This window comes from Silene latifolia, chromosome 1 (genome assembly GCF_048544455.1).
Source record: "Silene latifolia isolate original U9 population chromosome 1, ASM4854445v1, whole genome shotgun sequence".
Taxonomy (NCBI): domain Eukaryota; kingdom Viridiplantae; phylum Streptophyta; class Magnoliopsida; order Caryophyllales; family Caryophyllaceae; genus Silene; species Silene latifolia.
This window is the reverse complement of record NC_133526.1, coordinates 11,810,939-11,836,399: the sequence shown is the minus strand read 5'-3', so window position 1 is coordinate 11,836,399 and position 25,461 is coordinate 11,810,939. Positions and strand designations below refer to the sequence as shown.

General features: G+C 37.3%; 1 protein-coding gene across 1 annotated transcript; it reads right to left on the bottom strand.

The window, feature by feature from the left end:
- Positions 1-15,376: 15,376 nt before the first annotated feature.
- LOC141598749 (uncharacterized) lies at positions 15,377-19,977 on the bottom strand. The gene is made up of 8 exons (XM_074418506.1): positions 19,867-19,977; positions 18,649-18,760; positions 18,353-18,501; positions 18,139-18,255; positions 17,925-18,047; positions 17,568-17,670; positions 17,433-17,490; positions 15,377-16,908 (listed from the first exon to the last, which is right to left on the bottom strand). Exons 1-8 carry the CDS (start codon positions 19,952-19,954, stop codon positions 15,559-15,561), a joined length of 2,100 nt encoding a protein of 699 aa, XP_074274607.1. The 5' UTR covers positions 19,955-19,977; the 3' UTR covers positions 15,377-15,558.
- Positions 19,978-25,461: the final 5,484 nt, after the last annotated feature.

The following is a 25,461-nucleotide window of genomic DNA, read 5'->3' as shown; positions in this document are numbered from 1 at the left end:
AACGCTCCTGGAGCTACTGCTCCTAGGGCCAACGCCCCTCATGTGTACACAGATTATATAATAATGTTATCCCAATCCAATAATCGTATCCCGAATGCTACAATTGGCCAATTATGCAATATAACAGAAGTACCCTTATCACAGTCATATTTTCATAAGACGGTAACTAATATAACGTATGAGCAGTATAACAATCATAAGATAAAATTAGCAATAAAACTAATATAACAGATTATTTCTAATCTCTTATTTCAAGGTAAATAAAGGTAAATAATTACTTATATCGACAAAGGGTCCCGAAATCATATCTTATTAAGTATATATGACGGAGAATAAGGAGGAATATGGATACAAGATACTTTATAACTATCCCGATGAAAGCGCACAAGCCCTGCCTCCGCCCTTTTTTCTCTCGTTTTTGCGTAGGATTGTGACTACTTTCATTTTTTTTTTTTAAAATTTTTTTAAACTATCTAATAAGGTAGAAAAATCGTAACGGTTCCGACTTAAATACTTTTAGACAAATATACTAAAATGGAGCCGTCTTCGTGTATACAGAAAAATATACGAGTTTAGTCTATAAAGTTTCTAATGGTCCTATTATTATTATTATTATTATTATTATTATTAATATAATTATTATTATTATTATTATTATTATTATTATTATTATTATTATTATTATTATTATTATTATTATTATTATATATATATATATATATATCTTAAAAATTAATTTTATTCGGGGTATTACAATTATAGTCGAGACCAAACAATTTCAAACACGTAAAATACTTAATCAAACGCATAACAAGTTATTTTTATGATTTAATGGATCATTTTACTAAATCACAAACCTGTAAATTATTTATGTAGGTGTGCACTCTGTTCCCCCAACCCATGATTTAATATTTGCGAGTTCACCCACTTTTGAATAAACCCCAACTCCATCAAATAACCGATACTTGACTTGTGTTAATTAAGGCTTACTCGTGAGCATTAAGACCCTTCTCTCTCTAAAATTTATTCTCTCTGTAAAATACCCAAATAAATCTCCAAAAAAACCCCATAACCCTAAATCTCCTCTGCTCCACCACCGTCCCCTTTCTTCTACCACCCCATTCTAGCCCTTTTTTTCGCTGGTGATTGGGCCTCCCCGAGGCCGATCTCCGGCGCTTCATCTCAAAACCATCAATATATAGTGTTCGTGTTAAATCATTTTTAGCCCACTTGTTTCTTCTTCTTTCGATCTTTTGTGGGCTTCTCTTGATTTGGTTCTTTATTTGTGGTTGAGAGTTGAATGAGAGGGCTAGTCGTTGGTTTTGGTGGTAGTGACGGTTGGATCGGCGGTGGAGATTTCTTTCGTTTTCTTCTTTTTCGGTTCTGTTTGCTTATTCCCATTTCCGTCTTCTTTTCTTTCTTGTCTTTCCTTTTAGTTTTTGTTTTTCTGTTTGCTTTTTTGTTCTCTCCCTGTTGGAGAGTTGGTCCCCATTTATGGTGGGTTTGCTCCCACTTTCTGTGGGCGGTTTCTCCCTTTATGGGAGGCGTGGAACTAAGCGGAAGATTGGCGCTTTCTTGGTTTCTCCTATGGTGTTGCAGCTGATTTCGGTGCGTTGGATACAAGAGGTTAGATCAGAAAAAAATCGTCTTTCACAAAACTCGTTCAGATCCGAAGATCCCCTCCCGTTGGGCTGTGTGAAGAAATAGCGGCGTTTTCGAGGGCGTGCAGAAGCCTCTTGCATTGTAATTACACTACAACGAAAACGGGGCATAGTGACAGATATACTGACGGAAAAAATAATCCGTCAGAAAAAACGGGATACTGACGGATATCTGACGGAATTTCCGTCAGTACCGTTTCCTGACGGAGATTCCGTCAGTTATATTTGGCGCGTTGACTAAGTCAATGGCGCTAAATATATCTGACGGAATTTTCGTCAGTACCGCCCCTGCCCCGCCTCATCCTTCCTTTCCTTTTCATTTTTTTTCTTTGTCAAGTTAATTAGGTATTTCTCCTTTTTTTTAATTAGCTTAATTGATTTAAATATTAGTTATTGTTTTAATTGTTGTTGAATTATTGTTGGTGTTGTTGCATGTTGACGTAGGATAGAAGCCAATTTTGTTTAAATGTATGTTGTTAAATTTTAATGTATGCATGTTGACTTAAGATAGCTATGTAATTTTATTGTTAAAATTTTGAATTATTGTTAATAATATTTATAAAAATTGGAATTTTTGTTAATTAGATTATTGTTAAATTTGTTAAATGTTAATTAGAATAGATGTGAATTAGACTAGATATGTAAAATGAAAAATAAGTCATGTTAGTTTTTGTTAATTGAAAAAGTAGTCATTGTTGTATGTTTTGTTTTTAATATTGTTAAAATTATTATTAATATTGACCTAGTACCCGTTCAAAAAGTACTCAGTAGGAGTAATTTTTGAATAGTCCCTATTTTGGAACTGTCTTTGTACGTTTTAAGTCACTTAGGTAGTGTCTGTTTTTTTTCCAGTTTTTCCCAGATTTTACACCCATCTGCCACGTGTCTCCCATACTGACGGAAATTCCGTCAGGAATTAAGAAAATCCAACGGAATTTCCGCCAGTGTCTGTTTTTTTTTTTGGGATTTTTAAAAGGACGGCCAGAAAACGCCACGAGTCAACTATGTGACGAAAATTCCATCAGTAACGCAAATACTGACGGAAATTCCGTCAGTTGTTAGCTAGTATTACCCGACGGTTATTCTGTCAGTATTTGCGTTTACTGACGGAAATTCCGTCAGGACATGTATTTTAGTGACGAAATACGTGGACCTTGGTTCCTGACGGATTTTCCGTCAAGAATGGAAAATCTTTGGAAAAGCCGTCGATGCAAGACGCGCTTTGATTATTTCCGTCGGTATTTTGCGTTTTCGTAGTAGTGTTAGAGATCTTTGTTTCGTAAAAGATGGTTTTTCTTTGATTTTAATGATATTGTATTTCGTCTTTTCTAACGTCTGTTGTAGATGTCGTATGGCTTTTGATTAATGAATCGATCTTTCCCTTTAAAAAAAAGGTTAAGGCTTACTCGTATCTCATAAGCTTAGGATAAACTATTAATAGTTTGACCAAGCAAGGAAAGCCATTAGCAAAAGAAACTTAATTAGCCAAATTGGAATCGTGAGACTGAAAAGGACAAAACCTGAAAAAAGAAAAGGAGATTCAATCAGCAATTTCTCTCTCGTGATTGTGTGCATGGCTGGGACAATCAAGTCAAAGAAAGAAAAATGTAAATAATAGAGAGACATTGCATGGGGAACCGTCCAAATTAAAAGCAGCACTAAATATTCAAAAAATAAAACAACCAAATAAAGTCATGCCCACCATCTTCTCTCCTGTGTCATTCACTCTTTTCCTTTCTTTCTACCTTCTCCCTTTTTCCTTTTATTTATTTTACTAAATCATTTATTTGAGCATTAATCGAGCTACTATGGTCGTTTTGTCCACTGAGTGATTGAACTACGGAGTAGTTCCTCCATTCAACTCCACTCTACCTATTTGTATTTTGCACAAATATTAAGAAGGGTGGGGTTGGGTGGAAAATATTGTAAATAAATAATGAGGTATAATGTAATTAAGTGGGGTATGAGTGGAAAAGGGTGGAGTTTGATGTAGAAGTAGTGGGGTATGAGTGGTAAATATTGTAAATAAGTAATGGGGTATGAGGACAAAATGGTCATTTGACATTCTTTTTTAGGAAATAGGTAGAGTGGAGTTGAATGGATGAAAAAGGAAAGATGGTAGAGTGGAGTTGAATGGAGGAAGTATATCGCTAATTCGGTATATTTGCAAATAAATTGGTAATAAGAAGGATAGAAAATGTTTATCTTGTTTATTTTAAGGAAAATCGAGCCCTAAGGGTTGTATTTAATGTACCAAAAAAGGAAAGAAAAGCTTAAATCAAGCATTAATGACATCAATTTACGCGTAATTGTGTCATAAATTCCTAATTTAATTCCATTTTGGGAAGTAATTTAGCTCTTAAATACTAAGGGCTGTATTTATCATTAGAAAATGATAAATACAGCCGTAAGGGCTGTATTTAATGTACCAAAAAAGGAAAGAAAAGTTTATATCAAGCATTAATGACATCAATTTACGCGTAATTATGCCATAAATTCCTAATTTAATTCCATTTTGGAAAGTAATTTAGTTCTTAAATACGGGTTGTATTTATCATTACCCTTATTTTAATTAGATTTTGCATTACTATTAATGCAATGTAGTGACTACACCGAACAAAACTGACTCGACCTAAACCCCACCTACACCCGAATCTAACCAGAAACTCGAATTGATCCGAGTATATTATTCAACTCGACTCGAATTTTTATTTCACATATTAATAGTTATCCTCAAGTAATTTGATAACAATCTACCCAAAAATGACCTAATCCTACCCGACTCGAATTCTTGCAAACTCCAATCGAAGCCGACCCGACCCAATTGACCCATTTACCTGGTCTAATTGTAATAATTTCAATCTTCTCAATTGTTTATTTTTAGTGTACCATGACGAGATGACATGAGGTGTATTTAAGAAATTCTTGACAATTAAGTATGTTCAAATTCTACAAAAGGGTTGACCTATAAACTCAGATCATCTCAAACCCATTATGAGGCAAAAAAAATTAGCCAAGCATGGTGAGTATCATGTCTAATAATTGGGTATCACTATTGTCTAATTAAACCAGGGGTTTATTTGTCTATATTGCCCTTGGTTGCCAAGCTCGTAATACTACAAAACTGCTTGTTCTAGTGTCTTGAGTTGCAGGCGAATCTTCAAAATTACTCCGTATCAATTATGTGCATCACTTTTCAAAATGCTATGTAGAATAACGTTAATTTCTGTTTTCTTTTTTTAGACCTTCTTATATTACTTAACATTTATTATTTGTTTAAATGGTATAATAACAAATGTAGTTTTGGCCACATAAAAAACAAGTTATCCTTGCATATAACAAACATGACTGACATTCCCTCCTTTAAAAAGATAATTTTCAAAATATATAAAGTTCATCTATATAGTATCAATGGAAAAAAAAGTCAACATGGTAAGAGATAATTTATCTATACTTGCAATTAGAAAACAAATAAAAGTGTGTGTGACTGTGTGTGTGTCATAAGGAGCTTAATGCAAATTAAAATTTGCAAGTAAAAGTAAGTGACTTTGCATGTCAGTCTAATTCATAAATAAGGACTTAGTATACTACCTCCATTCAACTCCACTCTACCTATTTCATTTTTGAACACTATTCACGGGTGAGTATTCAATTTCAATTTTCTCTCGATACGTAAGTGAAAATATATTCATGTGGGATCTTGTTTGATTCGTCTTTACGAGTACATTAAAAATATCTAACTTTTATATTTTTTGCAAATACGTAGCTAACGATATTTAGCGCGTAAAACACGCGTTGACAAACGTGAAAAAAGAAAGTGGTAGAGTGGAGTTGAATGGAGGAAGTATATGTTTTCTAAAAGTAATTTTTTTTTTTTTTTTTGAAACCCAACTGGGTACATTCATTAACTAGAAATAATAAGACGACCAACAACCTCAGGAAGATTATCGACCCAAACAATTCTACCAGAGCCTACCGGCGCCACATGTGCTAACGCGTGAGCCACCGAATTGTTTCGCCTACTCGTAAAAGACCAAGAAACAGAAGTAAAAGAAGTACAAAACCGTAAAATATCGTTTATAATGAAAGAAAACAAACTACGTCCCGTCTTGCGTTGTCTCAAAGCTTCAATCACTTGCGAGCAATCACTTTCCACGATGACACGATCACTTGCGAGCAATCACTATATGTTTTCTAAAAGTAATTTTACTATATGTTTAGATTGTTTACTAGTATGGATGAGTTAATCTGCAAATTAAAGTAACAAGGCTGCTAAAATGATACTCCTAATCTCCTATGATTGTCACAAATGATATCAAATCGTTTACTAATAAAAACAATCACAATTAACGAAATTAAACTGGTAAACTAATAATGAAAAAAAAATACTTAATAAAAAGTTTCTTAGGGTTTAAAAAAAGTTACGAAAAACACGTAAACATAAGACAATTTTTTTTTATATTTTCATCAAAAACTCAATAAGAAAGCGTCTCTCACATGTACTTGTGACAAATTAAAGAATACCGATGTTTTGTTCTTGTATTTGAAATTGTGCCATAAAATTTAGGGATGTTGCCATGTTGGTACCCAACTTTTAAAATCTATATATATGTTGATAAATTGATAGATAAATTAAATATATACGTTTAGAAAAGTAAAATAGAAAATCAAAATTTCATTTATCTCACGTTCTCACGGCTTAAGCCTTTAATGATAATTTCTAAGTAATTAAGTAAGTAATAATAGAAAATAAAACGAAGATTTTACTTAACCTTACAATTTTTTTTAAAAAAAATTGCAAGCTATTTTCAGTTTGTGCTTTTTTTTAGTTCTAATTTTTTTTTAAGTAGTTACGAAATAAAACTTAAAATCCATCATTAATTTCACAAAATAGCAAGGTATTTATTAATTTTCTACTTCAAGTCTTCAATCCAAATTAGACACAAAATAAAACAAACATTTATTGAATTCATAACCAAATAAAGGGCATTTATGTAATATAGCCTAATATGACCAAACACCTTTTTAACTTACACAAAAACCCTTGCCCTTTTCTAAGACATATTAACAAATTACATGGACACCATATTTTTCTAAACCTCATTTCCAAGTATACCTACTTTAGTTGTTGAATAACCTTCATCTTTTCTTCTCTCTTTAATTTCTTCCTCATTTTTTCCACACTATCTTTATTTTCCTTTGTTTTCTCTAGTTAGCCTTGGATAGGCTCAACTAGTTCATGGATATTGATCCCTTGTGGGTTATTGGGGGGTGTAGGTTTTTTTTAACTTCAAATTGCATGGCTAAACCCAAAACACTATCATCATTTCCTTCTTCATCAAGAGAAAATAATTTATTAGGGTTTGAGTTTCCGGCACGCGCTTTCTTAACTTTACTCTCCCTTTCCTTGATCATACTCCTCCTTGTTCACCCTTCAGACCAAGCAAGATCACCTTATAGATCTAATATGGTATCAAAACAAACCACACAAACCCTAAAACCTACTAATTTAGGTGCTTCAACATTTGTCGGGTCGACTTCGAGTTTTCAACCTACCACAAAAGGGAAACATGGGAAAAGGTTGCCTTCTAAACAGTTTCAAGGTGATGAACATGAAGTACCAAGCGGTCCGAACCCGATATCTAACCGGTGAGCTTTAACACTTGATGAGCAAGAATGGTTTGTAATTTATTTTGAAATGTTATCCTTATGGTGCATTTAGTGTAGTTGGGTGTGGGTAAACTACTTGTAGCCTTGTTAGAGGCAGAATTAATTAAATTATTTTTATCTTATTTTTCTATCTATGTGGTTTTTTGGTCACTTGTTTGTTGGGAGCTTTTAAAGATGTATAGAAAAGGTTATAATAATACTAATGTATGGACTCAATTCATATTTTTCAGGTCTATTACAGCTCATATGTTTTATGTCTTTCTTATAGTACATTTTAAGTAGAACAAGCATATAAATTAAATATTATTATATGTTCATGATTTATTGTATCCATGTATAGTTCATCTTTGTTCTTCATTAGGGTGAATCATATAAAAGAAAATATTGAATGTTTATACTAACAATTTTAGGGTGGTGTTATTGGCACTCATATATATCTACTTTCTCATTCAATCTTAGATGGAAAAAAATGAAAATAATTTCTTCTGTTTATCTTTGATTAAAATACTCTTTATAAATAATATTAAAAGACAAACAAATAATTAATATATAGCAAATATTTAATTGTTTGTTTCACAAAAGAGGTCATGGTGGAAGAAGTATTTTTCCTTTGGCATCATCATTTACCCAATTATATCTATCTAGGTTATGAAATCAAAGCCTTCTTCTTTGAAAAACCTTTTAACCACCTTTTACCTAAGTTATGAATCTTATGATGTTAATAATATGCATAAGAGCTTGTCTTATTAGTAGATAGGTTTTTTTTTTTTTTTTTTTTTTAAGTTTAGATCAAAGGGTAGATCTTACTCAGTACATGACTTAGTACGTAACTAGTAAAATCTACAATAATAATTCTGCGGACATTAACTAAATTTTTTATCACTTGAGCTAAATGTCGCTACAATAATATTGGATTTAATTTAGTATTAACTTAACCTAGTATAATTATATGTTATTACTAGCTCATCATACATGAAACCAATAATTTGATAAAAGCTATTCACTCTATCTCAGTCATTTATAATTTTTAACTAAAGGTAAACAAATGATTGAACGAAGGTAGTATAATTTGTATTTTGTTGATATCGAGGTGTGTCATACTCATGTCTATGGTGTGAAATGGAATAAAGAGCACATGATATTGAATTCCGCATATTCAAGCTGTAGTTCGACATTAAAGTATAGTGAAGTACTTGCTTCTCTAAAAAAAGTAGAGATGGCACTGTGAAGGATATATGCTTTAGATTTGGTGCAAGATTTGATATGCTGCATAAGGTGGAAATACTCCATAATGGTATTCAAAGGTACTTAAAAGTGATATTAAAGGAGGGTTGTAATGGCAGATAAGAAGAGCATCTGATGAGCCTTTTCTTTCAACATTTAATTTGCTTGTGTCAGATTTTTCTTTTAATTACATGTCTCATTTACCCTTTTACAGTTACTCTTGATATTGACGTATGTTAAACTAAGTTTTTTCAGTGTAGAGGAAGTTATAAGGACGAATTGTTGCCGATGAAATTTGAATCCATGTTATGAGTATTACTTCTCATGACTTTATCAGTTATATTAGCTGACATCTGTAGATGATAGAGTAAGGGAAAAATTCAATTAAAGGTTAAATAAAGTGAAAAGTATAGGGAGGAGAAATATTAATATAACTGACTAATTAGAAAAGGAAATGAAAACATTAACTAAAACTTTCAAAGTTTTTTTATTTCTTGAATTGGAGATCTAGTATTCTAGTTGCTAACTATTAAGCCCTCTGTCACTAATAATAAGACATTTTTAAGTTCTTTAAGCAAGATTTTTAGATATAGAACGTTCCAATTATAAATAAGTCTCAATATATATAACTTAAAAAATTCTATAAAACATGTCAAATAGATGGTTAAGGCCAAAAAAACATAATGTATAGGAAATGCAAATTTTCGTTCCACCTATCTATATGAAATTGTATTTAATCCGTTTATATTTAAAGGAAAATGATAAATACAATTCACTGAGTTGTATTTAAGCATTTAATATCCTTTTATATTTGGCATTAATTTAGAAATTAGAGGGTAAATTACACATAAATCAATGCAATTAATGCATATATTAACTATTTATTTCCTCTTTTAGTTGCTTAAATACAACTCACTAGGTTGTATTTATCATAACCCATATTTAAAACGGGTAAAAAAACCTCTTAGATGAAGTATAACTTTTACATGGGTGACTGTGTAAGAATCAATTACTTCTCAGTAAAAAGAGGTTAGCATGACTCTTCTGCAAGACTCTTGGTCGGCTATCTTTAGATGGGAAGTATAACATAAAATAAGGTGGTTCACTTTGCAATTATTTATGTGTTTCTGTGTAGGGATGGTAATAAGATCAAATAGATCAAAGCGTCTTTATGACTTTGTGACGGCTAATCCCGTCACAGTCAAGACTCTCAAAAAGGGAGAGGGACAAGGTGGGCATCCCCCATGTGCTTCCCCACTTGCCTCTCATAGGTATTTTGTGAGAGGAAATGGTATCCGTCTTCAGCTTGTGACGGATATCGCCGTCTTCAATGAGATTTTTGTGAGCAGTTTGAGTTATGTTCGGCTTGGTTCAATCTCGGGCTTAATTGCCTCGATAACTTAACGAGTCAAACTGGATAAGTGGACTTGCGCAATAAAATAATATTTTGCTATTAATTTTTAAATAAATTTATCATGATTATATCTTTGTATAATCATATCAAATGTTTTCATTGATTTGCCCAATATTTGTATATATAATCTTCGACTCCTGTTATTGAAACTATCGAAAGAAAAAAAATTATAACTCAATAATTATATATAGGCTCGCGTTGAGCTCGACTCAACTAGAGTTCGGTTAAACCCCGCGAGCATAGTAACGAGCTCAATTTTTTCAAGTTTCATTTCACGAGTGCAAGCCGAACAAGGCCAAACTTAAACTCGACTCGGCTCGTTATTATCACCTCTACATCTGTGCAATAAAACATGAATTTTTTTTCATGAGATTGTGTCTAGTAAAGTAGTAAGTGATACCTGCCTGCCCTCTAAATGGAACATTTACCCCGTGATAATAGGGCTCCTAACAGTTCTCTGCATTATATTTTGGGTTAATATTGGACCCTCCTTTTCTCATGTAAGTCCATGCACACTTCCCCATGATAGTTACAGTTGATATCTTCATTATTAGTGCATGTATACTTTCTCCCATGATTTTACAATTATTATATGTAAGCCATAATATTTGTCTTCTAGTATATGGTTTTTTTTATAGCATGCAGCCAAATGATAGATAATTGTCCTAATGATATGGTATATCATTGTGTTTTTGAAAATTATGAGTTCAAAAAATCTGGGAAAAGCACCTTTGAATCTTAGATGTATGTGTTATTTAGGTTCAAGTGAGATTATAATAGGTGAATAATAATATTTGTGTTTTTAGAGTATTTACTTTTTTACTTTATAAAGATGTGTTTGGAACAAGGGTAAAGAAATAACAAAGGTTACTCCAAGCTAAACCGAGTTATTTACATGGTTTACTTGCAAAATTACTGATTATGTCTACCGGACGAGGATAGCAAATTTCACTATTATGAAGTTAATTGTACAACAATAAATTAGTTAACACATTCTCAATAGTAACTAACTAGAGTCAAACTATAACTAAATCCTACCAAAAATGTAGTAATCTCAAGTGAAAAAGAGACTACTCCAATACGAGTTCAACCTGCAAAGAACTCACCGAATAAAATGGAGGACAAATGATCTTAAGCCCAAATAAAATCGGACAAACTCACTCGATTGTCAAAGGTATGAACACACCCAACGAATTTGAGCATAGAAAAAAATTGAAAGTTCCTCTCAAAATAAACCTCACAATCAACTTTCTAATTTATGTCCTCTTGGAAACTTTATCTCTTCTAATGAACTAGGCTCTAACATAAGTTTCTTTTTATAAATTATTTATTTCACCCTAAAACAAAAGACATTAGTTTATTAAGAAATAAGAATTAATCAGGATTAAAACGCACCTTAAATACGTTTTCAAAATAAATCTGCTCCTTAACCCGATGTTGTCCCACAAATTCTATATGTGTGTTTGACCACTGGCCTCCGTCCTATGGACACCAACTAATGTGGGTATTTTACTAAAAAGTATTTACTAAATTAACCATTTATAAATTTTAATTCCCATTTTAACCATTTTAAAGATTTTAACAATATACGGAGTAATTAATTTTGACAATGGCTAGTTGGCAAATAATTTGGGTAAAATGGCTAATTATATCAAAATAAAATAAATATAATGTGACGTGAATTGACTTCTACCTCAATTTAATAAATTAGCCCTAATTATTTTCAAATTCTTACAAAAAGGAAAATCAACATTTAAATTATGAGCACAGTGATAGAATTACAATTAAATATTAAGAACCTCAAATAAAATAAAATAATAACTGAAAAAAATACGGCCATTTTACTTCCCTTTATAAATCTTCCCATTTAATTTTTTTTTTTTATTTCCGGATAAAATGACATATTTGTTAGTTTTTTTACATTTACAGTAACTTTTATTTGAAAGTTAAATATGCTCAATGAAAAATTATAAAATTTAGAATAATAAGCACTCCGTAATATATAGACTAAAAAAACACATATTTCAACATCCATGAGTTAATGAAAAATATATGCATACTAATTGTCATCATGGAAAATTAATTAATTTTAATATTGTCTTTTTTTTTTTTTACCAAATTAGTCATTTTGCCAAATATATTTCCCAAAAACTAGCTGTCAAGATTAATTATGCTTCTAAAGTTTTAAAATAGTTAAAATGGGAATTAAAATTTGAGAATGATTAGTTCGGTAAATACTTTAAGAAAAATGGTCATTTTAATAAAAGACCCAACTAATGTAGATAGTGAAGTTAGGGGTCGAACCACAACGCAATTAAACTGCTTATTATCGCTATGGATTGATTCTAGACTATTGGATCAGAATATTTTTATTTGATTGTAACTAAAGCGAATGTAAATAAGACAAATACAAATATATTAAAAGTTTCTAAGGCATCAAGTTCACAATGAATATCAATTACAGGGATTTAGGGTTGATCAATTAACAAAAACAAATTGCCTAAGGGTGCAAGTTTGGTCGATACAATACATCCTTTTTAACGGCAACTTAATTAGCATGTGGTTGTTATAACTAAGTCTGTCTATCTAATTATTACAAGCCTTTTTTTAGTCTTAGTCAGGTCGACAATAATCCTAATTTCTAGCTAGACTAATAATCAATTAACTCTAGCCAGTAATTAATCAATCAGAATTATAAACAATAATTAAATGATAGTCGATCTAAGCAATGGAATGAATTATTAACCCCTAATCAATATTCGTCGATCCCCATTCAACTCTATATAGAGGATTAACTACCTATAACGATTGAAAGAACGATAAACATAATTAAAGAAGACATAATTATAAAACAAGATTGAATAATATATGAAAAGGAAATTGTTACCAATAACTGAAAGAGTGCTTTGGGCTGCCTAACGAAATATAAATGAAAGATAATACGAGAATGTTTAACCTAATACGACGTTTAAGAGCATTCATATTGAAAATGATCTCTTCTTTCTCTTATTTATTTTTTCTCATTTTTTCATTAGGTACAATATTTTCTCTTATTTTGTACCACATTTTCCAATTTCTCATCCTCTTCCTCTCTTTTTCTCCATATCAAAGATAATGTTGTGTTCCTCTCCTTTCCACCTTTAAAGTAGGACTCATCACACTTTTTCTCTCTTATATGACACAAGGGCCAAAACAAGGACATACTCTATAAATAGAGGATGTCTTCCTCTTTCTCTTCAAAGAGGATAATGTACCCACATTAAAGAGAACATCCTCTTAGATGAAAGAGAGTCCTAAGAGGATGATGTATCCTCTTCAATGTCGCATTTAATTAACCTGCAAACTCGGGTTTAGCAAAATTAAGGAACCTTGACCGAGTAAAAATCCAGTCGGTCGAGTAGAGGCCACCTCGACCGAGTACTGATAGTTACTTATCGTCTTCTTTTCACCTCATGTTTCCTTCTAATTGCTCATTGGTTCCCTTGAGTGTAAGCATATCATCAAATGAGCTCCGCCAATAGCTCAAATCCTGCAAAATGAGAAAACATGGCGGAAGTAGTGATATTTCACAAAAGACATTGCATTTAACTAAAACAAGCATGAATGACAATACGAAATGCAATGTTAAGGGTGTATAAATCAAGTATAAAATGCGCTTATCAAACTTCCCCAAATCAAACTTTTGCTATCCCAAAACAAACTAAACCTATACACAGTTAGAGGTGGAAAATGAGTCAATCGGGTTGGGTATGGGTCAGTCGGTTTCGGTTGAGTCATTTCGGGTTTGTCATGCATTTCGAGCCAGTTTCGAGTGAACTGTTATCGGGTCATTTTGATCGGGTCGGCTCACTTTCGGTATGGATCATGTTGGGTCGGGTCGTTTTCGGATTTATAGCTAAAACACTTTATTTAGTATTGTTTTGATTAAGAAATACTATTTTCAAATTTAACTATATATTAGGGATTTTGTTGTAATAACTAATGAAACTTTATCTTGATGTATATAACATAAATATGACTTAGCTTTGTTGTTTCGGGTCATTTCAAGTCTTCGATCGGGTCAATTATGGGTCGGATTTCTTCGAGTCGGGTAATCTTGGATCGGGTGATCATTGGGTCAACCGAGGTCCAGACCGGGTCGGGTCATGTCGGCTTTCGCGTCATATTCGGTTAAAGCAAGATTGGGTCACTTTCGGGTATCGGGTCAACCTTATCGAGTTGGGCCTTTTGGATCGAGTTAGCTTTGCCAGGTCTAGACACAATACAAAGCAACGAAAGCAAACTTACAAATGGTGGGGTGAATAAGATTAGAGCAAATCTAATAATGCGCACACAAATCTCATAGCAATTCAAATCTATAACAAAGTATGAAAGAAAAATGCAGCTTAAATTCCGTGATGTTACATGATACCGTAAATATGGCACATTAAAGCATCTCCAATGGTTCTCTAAAAGGACATGCTTGTAATTTTTGCAAAATAATATGCATGTAGCTTACCATTGGAGATGGAAAAGTGAGATGTAGCTTGCAAGCATGGTAGCTCTACCAAGCTATATGCTTGCTTTAGAAAAAAAAAAAAAAGATAAATTTTCATTGGATAAAACCAAGTATGTGGGACTCATACAAGCTACATATATTGTAGTTTGCCATTAAAGCGGTACATTGCCGGAAAGCCGAGTAGCTTTAAAAATCGATATGACAAACCAAGCTACAATGCATTGTAGCTGACCGTTGAAGATGCTCTTAACAACTTTCGACCTTGCATGACCATGTAATGTCGGATTTACTCATGGTTTTTACCCTTTTTCAATTAAGCACATGGTGAGTTATTTGTAAAGATGGCAAGAAATAAGACTATCACATACTACAACTTATGAAATGCGCATGCAATTTAATGTGAAATCGAGCCAAATTTTTAATAGGGATATTCTACATGGTACCCTTCAATTTTTCGACTTTCTACATGATACCCCTAATTGTTGTCATTATCACTAAGTGTACCCCTAAACTTTATTTTCCATCAATTAAACTCAGTTTTAGGCGTTAGATAATGACTTAGACGCGTAACCAAACTTGTCATTTATTATCCCATGACATAAAAACTCTATTAGGCTCAATATCCATCTCGATCCTAATATTTATTGATATATATGGGCTAAACAAAATTTGACGGAAAATTTATTGATTCCTTGCCAAATTATCACGTCCAAAGATGGATATTGAGCCTAATAGAGTCCTTATGTCATGGGATGATAAATGACAAGCTTGGTTACGCGTCCAAGTAATCACTTAATGCCTAAAACTGAGTTTAATTGATCGAAAATAAAATTTAAGAGTACACTTAATGATAATGACAACAATTAGGGGTACCATGTATGTTTTAAAAAGTGTAGGGGTACCATGTAAAAAGTCGAAAAATTGAGGGGTACCCTGTAGAATATCTCTTTTTAATATTTCCTCGTTTAAAGAATCAGTTAATTGATTCATTTCACTACACAAGTTTTTGGGAAAACGGAAAAGCTTGAGAATGATTGCCAGATGTTTATTGGCATCACAGCTTACAGCAGAACGCTATCTAAACCATACAATCACGACAGGTTATCCCATGTAGATGATATTTGAAGTTCATCAGAACTGCTGGTTTCAACTGCTGTATCCAACCAGCTAATTCTATGCAGCTGTGAAGGGAATGAAACCTCTCGTCGACCAGGACTATCGACATTAATCAATGAGTAGTGTTCTTTCAACTGTGGTATCATGAGGCCTTTCATATCCTGTTCCTGGATGCAATCAGGGAGCGACTCGCTTTTCAACCCCAAATTAGAATCAAGACCTTGGGAGATGAGCAAAGCTCCTACATGAGGAACTACACTCTCCTTCACCACGCTTCCCATATAGTGATTATGAGCCTCGGAAATGACATAGACACAACTGCCTGTAAACACGTCTTTAGAGAGCCTGTCATCGTATGGGTTCAGTTGGTCTGGATCACATAACAAGGTAATAGGAGCCCAGCTTGATCTTGGCCCAGTATGATCATGTAATATGTCGGAAGATGAGTGCAACATAAAGCTGCTTGGAGACTGATATATGTCTCGGGAAGTACTACTGTCCAAACCAAATTGATTGTCCTTGTTCCAAGATGGAGGAGAATATAGTTCATGATCCACATCATTAAGATCTCTGAAGGGTTTCATGTTTGTGTCATCGCTACCCCAGGTAAGCAACAAAGGACTGTGTTCACCTATAATCTTAGGTTCATTCAATTCAGCAGAGTCCCTGAGATTAACTAATGCACGAGATCCAATTCTCTCTTCTCTGTACTCAAGACAGTACCTTCTCTGATAATTGTCCGGAAATTCATCCAGGTTAGCAGTATCCCTGAAGTTACACAGTGCAGTAGATTCAAATCTCTCAGATGACTCAGGTCGCCAACTGTCTGGGAATCCAAGACGATTTCTTATAGGACAATCTTCTGCAAACCGATCATAACATATAGTTGGAAGTTCATATGAATGAGTGCGGCCACTAAATGTACGTGATTGATCACTGACAAAACTGCCGTAACACTGACCATCCACTTCATTCTTGAATATATTGCTACTAGTTTTGTTGCCCGATGTCAAAAGATTTCTGTCAACAAACATGTCAGACCAATGCTCATTTGAGGAGCTTCCATGTATGCTCCCTTCTTTAAACCCAAGAAGCATAGTATCGACACACGTACTCGCTAAAATGTTGGCCTCATTTATTTGACAAGAAGGATGAGTACCCCAATAAGCAGAAGAGACACCACCATCTAAGAAATTGTCCACGTCAGCCTGTACGAGTTTCTGTGTACCATCCCAGCACTCCCCTAATTCAAAACTGGAATCACGAAGGTTCTCCTGACGTTTGTCTTTCAGCTGCGGTTCCATATGATCTTTTCTCTCTGAAGGCTGATACACAAATAATGACATTCAGAGAAGCAGAAGAGGGATGCTGCATCTTAGTTTTAAAAGGCGTGAAGCGAAGGCACATAACTCATGAGCATGAGGCACATTATTTTTTCCAACAAAATTCATGTTCTCAAAACAGATATAGTGCCTAAAAGGCCTTACTGTAAGCTATTTATTTCTTCTTGTACTAAAAATAAAAAAAAAATAAAAAAAAAAATAAAAAAATAAAAAAAATTTAGTGCAGCAGTAACCCCTTATTTTTGGATTTTAGAGAGGGATATGAAGAAGTAGAAGTAAAGCTGTAACTATGGGCCAAAGAGGAAGGTTAAACAAAAGAACAAGAAGGGAAAGAAGTCGAAATTGCTAGTAGTGCGCCTTGGTAGATATGTCTAGCGCATTATGCGCCTCCAGGCATTTTGCCTAGTGCTTCTACATGCCTTGCGTCTCAAACACGTTTTTTTTAGTCCAAGTGTTACACAATTGTCAAAAAGAAAGGATTGAAGATCGAAGGTAAGGGACAATACGATCTTTGAAGAGCCCTCGGGGAGCAGCCGACTTAATAGCAGAGAGACCACATCATACCTGGCAAAGTAGCCGTCAATCTCTGTTTTTAAGTAATGAAATGCAAGATAAAACCTATAAAGAGCTGTACACTTAACTCCTTTGAGAGATTATCAGCTTCCAGAAACAAGGTCTTTGAAATCAACTGCTGTAATTTAATCCTCTTCGACAAAAATATATCCCCATCTTTCAGTTGGCTTCCTGAAAGACACATCAAAGCCCATGTCAATAACATTAATTCGGCTTCAATATCAGGATAATCCTAAGTATCCATTTACCTCACAATAACATATACTCCGTATCAAACAAACTTCAACCATATGCGTAGCACATTTGCACTAAACTCTCTGGTATCTAGCCCATATATGACACTGACTGAAATCAAACAAATCAAATTGCCTAACATACTGCCCTCTAATTTCGAATTGTTAAAGACGAGTAGACACATACTCCACCTGAATTCACAGAAGCAGTTCCAGATGCTGAAACAAAACTATCGAGATCAATGGCAGTAGGGGTTTTGATAGCAGGTGCAGGATTCAACCTCTCAGTATAATTATCCACCCTGCTATGCACATCTGTTGAGAAAATATCCAATAGATAATACCTAAGAGCGTATAACAATGGTTTATTATAGTGGAAACAACTATATAAACAGCAGTCACACACCTGAACTACGTATAGCAACATCTTCTGGATGAAGGGAAGAGCCAACGTCAAGGGTTGACAATTTCTTATCGAAGATAGGAGCCTCTACATCGTTTATAAATTTCGGCTCACCAAATTCTGTAACATATACAAATTTGGAACCCGAAGTCAGAAACTACCAAATGTAAAGACAGACTGTAGTTCACGGTGTTCATAAGGGGTCAGTGATACCCACCTCTACCATTTTTGGAAGGGCCGGAATTCCTCATTTGGATACTCTCTCTATTCACCGAATTTATACGAGAGGTATGACCAACCCCTTGCTTTAATCTCTTAAAATATGCAAACTCAGAGGTTTTCGGGTCACTTGAATCTGAAACTGGCCTAATGCATCAGGTAAAAAGCATGTTAATCTTTGGACACGATGCATTACCCACGGAGCCAAAGTCTAATGTTTTAGGAGGCAATATTGTAAGATGGAAAACTAGATCATAATTGACCAAGGCTACTTCCATAGATGAGAGATCATACTTGAAAGGCTCTTCTCTTGCTTCTACAGGTTCAGAAAACTCTGATCTTTCCCTAGGATGGTCTATTCCAGTCTTCATATCCTTAAACCTTGCCCTTTTCGCCTCTATCATACCTTCATAAGAGAGCGTCAATAAACTGAGCATATGGTAGGCTTCACGAACCACAGAACCTCAATAAATCCCATCTAAAAAGTTTAATAGTACTCACAAGTCACAACTATTCCAAGTGATATCTATTATATAGAGCTTGATTTTTATTGACATTACTAGAAATTGAATACTATTGAGTTTAATTGATGCACACGCGGTATAGCATCAGAAGGCTGAATACATAGACCGATTGTACAATATAACCTTTTATATAACAAAATTCAAATAGGTTGGGTAGCATGTCAAACAATCTCATCAGAAAAACTTAATGTTAAAAAATACATTGAGGGTGTATTTGGATTGAGGGTTTTGGAGGGAAAGGAAAGGGAGGGAGAGTGGGGGATTTAAAATTTCTTGTTTGGATAGCAAATGAGAGTGGAGGGAAATGGAGGGGGAGTGATTTGGAGGGATTTAATTTCCTTCCTCCAAGTCTAATCAAAATCTCTCCACAATAGGCAAGATTTGGGAGAAAATTGTATCCAAACACTCACACCCCATTCCTCCTCCCTTTCCCTTCTCTCCCTTTCCCTTCCCTCCTCCCCCTCCCTTTCCCTCCATTTTTGTTATCCAAACACACCCTGAAGCTCGCACCAATGTGATTCTGCTCTATAGATATAACTCCCTCATTTCTATTTCTATTGTCTCATCCTCTCTCGTAATTTATCCCAAATTAATCGTCACATTTCTAAATTTAATAAGGAAATTGAGTGACAATCCAGTAGCCCTTATATATAACTACCAATCCTTCCATCGTAACATTCACTATCATTTTTCTTTAATTCGTTCCCGAAATGGAAAAGAGGACAATAAAAGCGGAATGGAGGGAGTACTATTATAAAATTCATCATCTGTGTTAATTGACTGTTCTTGAATCAATTGCTCATCAAAAACACTACATAAACGATCAAAAACGCCTAAAAATATAGAGAATTTCACATAAGAGATGAAGTGTGACGGAAAATTGGGATTATATAAGATAAATTCAGATAATTAGATTTCAACGAAACCCTAACTCCCTAAGTATAGTAAGCTGAAGAATATACAGGAATAGAGATGCGGAATTGATTACCGGAGTTGCGGAATCGCTTTCTAGGGTTATCATCGAAACGTTTCCTCAAAATCGGCATTTCGGAGAGGAGCTTTATGTCGTCGTTCATGGTGCGCGCCAAAAAGCCATTGTTGAGAATAGAGATGGCAATGGGTAGGGTCTGGGTAGGGTCCGCGCTGCACTTGACCGACCCGAGATTTTTCCTTTGGGACCGTTGACCGACCCGCATGAGGTCTAAAATTTGAGGACCCATACCCGGACCCATGGGTAAGGGTAGAGGTCGGTCTACCCATGGCCCGAGTTCAGTACCACTTTAAGAACAAGATTAAATGATTATGGGGTCTATAATATTAAAAAAAATTCATACTACTTTAACATTATGAGTTTATTAATCTGCCGTTAATGGTGGTTGTCGTCATTAGGCTATTAGAGAGGTGGTTGTCAGTCGCGTATCAGTGCTGTGGTGGTGGTTTTCTTGTGTCAGTGGTGGAGTGGTGGTATTGTCAGAAGAGTTTGGTTGAGTTTTATCACTTTATGGGATGAGGGAAGAGAAATAGACTTTAGTTGGGTTTCTACAATCTGTCAGTATGAATTCAGAAAAGTTGTAATTTTGATTTTTTTTTCTTTAATAAAGGGTCTAAGGGTCGGGTATGGGTCTCATAACTTAGACCCGGACCCGAACCCGAAATATTTTCTTAAAACCCATACCCGACCCATACCCATTGGGTCTGAAAAAATGAGACCCATACCCGACCCGTTAGGGTCCGACCCTCAGGGTCTGGGTCGGGTCCCCGACCCACTGCCATCCCTAGTTGAGAAGGTTCAATTTCAAAGCATTCTTTTTAAAAGTAAGCGTTATTCAATTAGTCTTGCTGAAGACGGGTCGGAGACTCGGAGTAAGTGACGGATAATGTCACTCACAAAACGGATAGGGGGAACAAGGTGGGGCACCCCATGTGCTTCCCTCTCTCCTCTATTTGGGTCATTTGTGAGGAAAAATGGTATCCGTCACTCCAAAGTGACGGATACGTGCCGTCACAAATGAGATTTTGTGCAATTAATATAGGTAGTAACAATTCAGACACGTGACATAGCATAAAATTGATTCGGCTCAAATGACCCGATCCGAATGATCCGATCAATATCCAACTCGACACTATCCCCCAGCTTAACTCGAACCCAAATTAAACCGATCTTATAACATGGCCCAAAAATTTATTATTATTGTACACTAATTTTTAACCATAATAATTTGATAATAGTTGACTTGAAATAATCTCCGACTCGACTTGACCCGGACTCTTGCAAACCCGACATTAGACTGAGTGATGTCATTGGGGCGTGGTGGGGTGGTGGGGGTGGATATAGGCTCTGCCGCACCCGTACCCACCAAGAAAGACTCATATCCATACCTTTCCAAAACCATACCCGTCCCAACGAGTGAAAATACAAAACCGTACGCATCCACTTATTCATTTACACGCTACACCACTATTTTATTCGATAAATGTTTTTTTGTAAAAGTAGGTTTATTCATTAGTGATTTAATTTTTTTTTGAATTTATCTTTATAATTTTAGATTTTCAAGAAGTTAGTAAAAAAATTATAAAATACTCCCTAGTCCCTCTTAGTTGATCATTTCTTCCCTGTTTCCTTTTTTAGAATGTTTTATGTGATCTAAATCTAACCGCATGTGGGTTAGAGAGTTTTGTGTGGTTCAAAATCAATTACTTACTTGTGCAAAGTGGGAGAGGAAAGAAATGAGTGACTAGGAGGGAGTAGTTATAATTTAACACTAGTTTAGGGCCCGTGCAAAGTTGCACGGGCATACACAAAATAATATATAAAATAATCTCTAAAATTTATTGTTACAAATTTATCTTACAAGTTGATGGGGGTATATACGCTAGAAGAAACACGTCGGTCGATACGCTAGAAGAAACGTATACTCAGTGCAATTGAGACGCAAATCTAGCGGTCAATATGCCTACACAGTTACGAACGCTGTCGAAACCGCAACCCCGATTACCTCGGCCAAAGCCGAGAGCGACGGGGAACACGTCGGTCGATACGCTAGAAGAAACGTATACTCAGTGCAATTGAGACGCAAATCTAGCGGTCAATATGCCTACACGATTCTAACGCTGTCGAAACCGCAACCCCGATTACCTCGGCCAGCCGAGAGCGACGGGGAACACGTTGGTCGATACGCTAGAAGAAACGTATACTCGAGTGCAATTGAGACGCAAATCTAGCGGTCAATATGCCCTACGATTCTTTAACGCTCGTCGAAACCGCAACCCCGATTACCTCGGCCAAAGCCGAGAGCGACGGGGAACACGTCGGTCGATACGCTAGAAGAAACGTATACTCAGTGCAATTGAGACGCAAATCTAGCGGTCAATATGCCTACACAGTAACGAACGCTGTCGAAACCGCAACCCCGATTACCTCGGCCAAAGCCGAGAGCGACGGGGAACACGTCGGTCGATACGCTAGAAGAAACGTATACTCAGTGCAATTGAGACGCAAATCTAGCGGTCAATATGCCTACACGATTCTTAACGTCGTTTCGAAACCGCAACCCCGATTACCTCGGCCAAAGCCGAGAGCGACGGGAACACGTCGGTCGATACGCTAGAAGAAACGTATACTCAGTGCAATTGAGACGCAAATCTAGCGGTCAATATGCCTACACAGTTACGAACGCTGTCGAAACCGCAACCCCGATTACCTCGGCCAAAGCCGAGAGCGACGGGGAACACGCCGGTCGGCACGCTAAAGACGTTAAGCACAGTTGGGACATGCATTCAAACTGCCTCGGTCATACCGAAGGTAAAAACGAAGGCACTCAATTAATAACGCAAAAAGACATGTGAGGGATTGTGATCAAAGCCCCGGACAAGCCAAAGGCCAATAAGACAAACTTTATCAAAAACAATTACAGAGAGAGTACAGACGACGGCCGTCCCCGTAGGGATAAGCCTAAACACAACCTACCAAGAGTTTTACTAACAAAACACGGGAAAGAAAAGCAAAATATTACAGACATATCATTTGAAGCGCCAAAAGTGGCAGGGAGGAAAGGCTCAATAGTCGGCCCCCGAACAGCTAAAGCTATCCGAGATGCCAGGTGAGTCTGGTGACGACCGCCCGTCTCCCTATGCCCGTTCTTCGCCCTCCATCGCGTGCAAAGAAGATCTTCGGTGGCCGGCTCAGAAGAGGGCTCGACATTTTCAGGTGCCCTTAGCCTCTCACCCTCCTTCACCTCTGCATCATAGGCCGCCTTGGCCTCAGCTATCTGAGCCGCCTTTGCCGCCTCTGCCTTCTCCGCAGCTGCCGCTTCGCAAAGATCGGCCATCTCATCCGAAAGTGCTCAAATTTATCCCACGGGAAGGAGCCGTCGGGATGAGCTTTTGATTGCCTCTCCTGGTCGCCTCCTCGGCCCGGTCCCGATCGGGCGCACATTTTAGGGAGGAGATCATCTTGAAGCATTTCGATATCTTTATCCTTTTGAGCAAGGGCGGCCGCGTGTCCCGAGCGCCTCACCGGTTATGGAACAGATCCTTCCACTCTTCCCTCTTGGCAACCACGGCGTCATAAGCGCCCTTATACCTGTCCCGCTCCTCCATCATCTTGGCAGTGGCGGCATTGGCATCCTGGACTTTGGCCCTCTCGGCCTCCAGCAGCTTCTCAACTTCCCCCACACGCCTCTTGGCAGCAAAGAGGTTCAGCTTAGCCTTCCCAGCTTCACCCCTTGCAGCGGAGAGATCAAACTTAAGCTTTGCGATCAGTGGCGCAGATTGGGCCACGGCCTTTTCCTGCTCCATGATGTGAGAGCCGGCTATACGGGTCCACCTCGCCAGCCTCTTATATATTTTATCACCCTCCGCCACGAGCTCGTCGGAAGAAATCTTCTGAACTGAGGAGTCAACGGTGACGTTTCTATCGCCCGTCTTCTCAGGCTGCTGCTCGAGCTGCCGCTCAGTTAGAACGACAGCTGCCGACGGCGGATCTACAAAAAATTCACACAGAGCATCCACATCAACACGTTTCTATCGGGAATGTCCAACGAACCAGCTAAGTCTGAACCGCAAGTTAGGTCCGTACCAGTCCGGACCCTCTTAGTCGGAGGGTCGGTTGGGGCAGCCTTCTCCTCGGCAACGGTGGAAGCAGACGGTGGCACTTTTCTCTTCCTCAGAGGGGAAGGGACCTTAGCAACGGTCACCACCCCATCAGTGATATCGATGACCTCCAAATGATCCTTCTGGACCACGGGAGTTGAAGAGGGGGTTGACACTGACGCCGCCGCCATTTTGGACGCTGCTTTCTTCGTTCTCTTCGGCACGCCTCCGAGAACCCGTGCCTGGGCCGCCTCCGGATCCAAAGCCTTCAGCTGCTTGTCCATTAGCTCGTTGGGAGCTATTCGGCGATCAAACTTGTTAGCCGTAGGACGCCGTTGAACAACCTTCCCGTCCTTATCAAGCCCCAACCTCTTTAAGGTCTTCTCGGACAGGTCCTGGCCAAACCGGTCTGCAAGAAATCAAGCGAGAGTTATATAAAGGAAGCAAAACAAAGCTCTAAAACAGGAACGCAACAGGCAAATATTGGCCTCACACCGACCCCACTCACCCTGATTAAGGGCCGGTATGAGGCCGACGCGGCAAAGCAACTCATCCTGAAGGATAATCTGCGTCGGGGGCAGCCATCCCTTATCAGCATCAAACAGCTGCATCGCCCGTTTCTCCTCCGCAGTAAGAGGGACCATCGAAGCGTCCATCTTAACCTTACCCCGGGAAACACATTTCTCAAATTCTTCCCGGTTCTCACACCGCAAGTAAACAGGGCTCTGGAAGGACCGGGGCAATGGGTAGTCCTCAGGCACCCGGACGTACACCCACCGCCCCTGCCAGTCCTTACAAGAAGTAAGCTTGAACACGGAGACGAAGCCTGGCTCCGTCTGCACGCTGTACCACCCCACTTTACCGGCGATTGACGGCCGTAGATTATGAAGGCGGCGGAATAAGTTAACTGTTGGGATCTCCCCCCCTAAAGAGACAGAGCCACACAAAGCCAACTATCGTCCTCACCGCCAACGGATGCAGTTGGGCCACAGCGACGTTCATAGCTTTGATGATAGCCATGACGTGCTCATTCAAAGGAAACCGGAGCCCATACTCCGGTGCCACGATACACGCCCGATGTGACCAGGGGGAGGCAACAGACCGCTTGACCCTCCTCAGGGATAACGATCTTGTACCCATCACCGAAGGAGAAATGGCCTTCGAAAAGAGCCCCGCCGGAACAGCTGGCGAACTTATGGGTCCAAGCACGATCAAGACCAGTTGTGCAGGCCTCGCCATGATCCGGGATAGACGGCCTATCAACAACAGAAAAAGTCCTCTCACCATCAGAAGGAGTCCCCTCATCATCATCAGCGTCATCATCCTCATCCTCCCACTCCTCCAAAATTGGTGGATTAACCACGGGAGAGGGAGACCTAGGACCCCCAAACCTTATCGGGATGGCCTCTAGTATCCCCTCCCCATCAAGACGCGACGGGGAACTCCCCGGCGCCGAAGCGCTAGTCCCAGCGTCAGCAGAAGACATGATAGC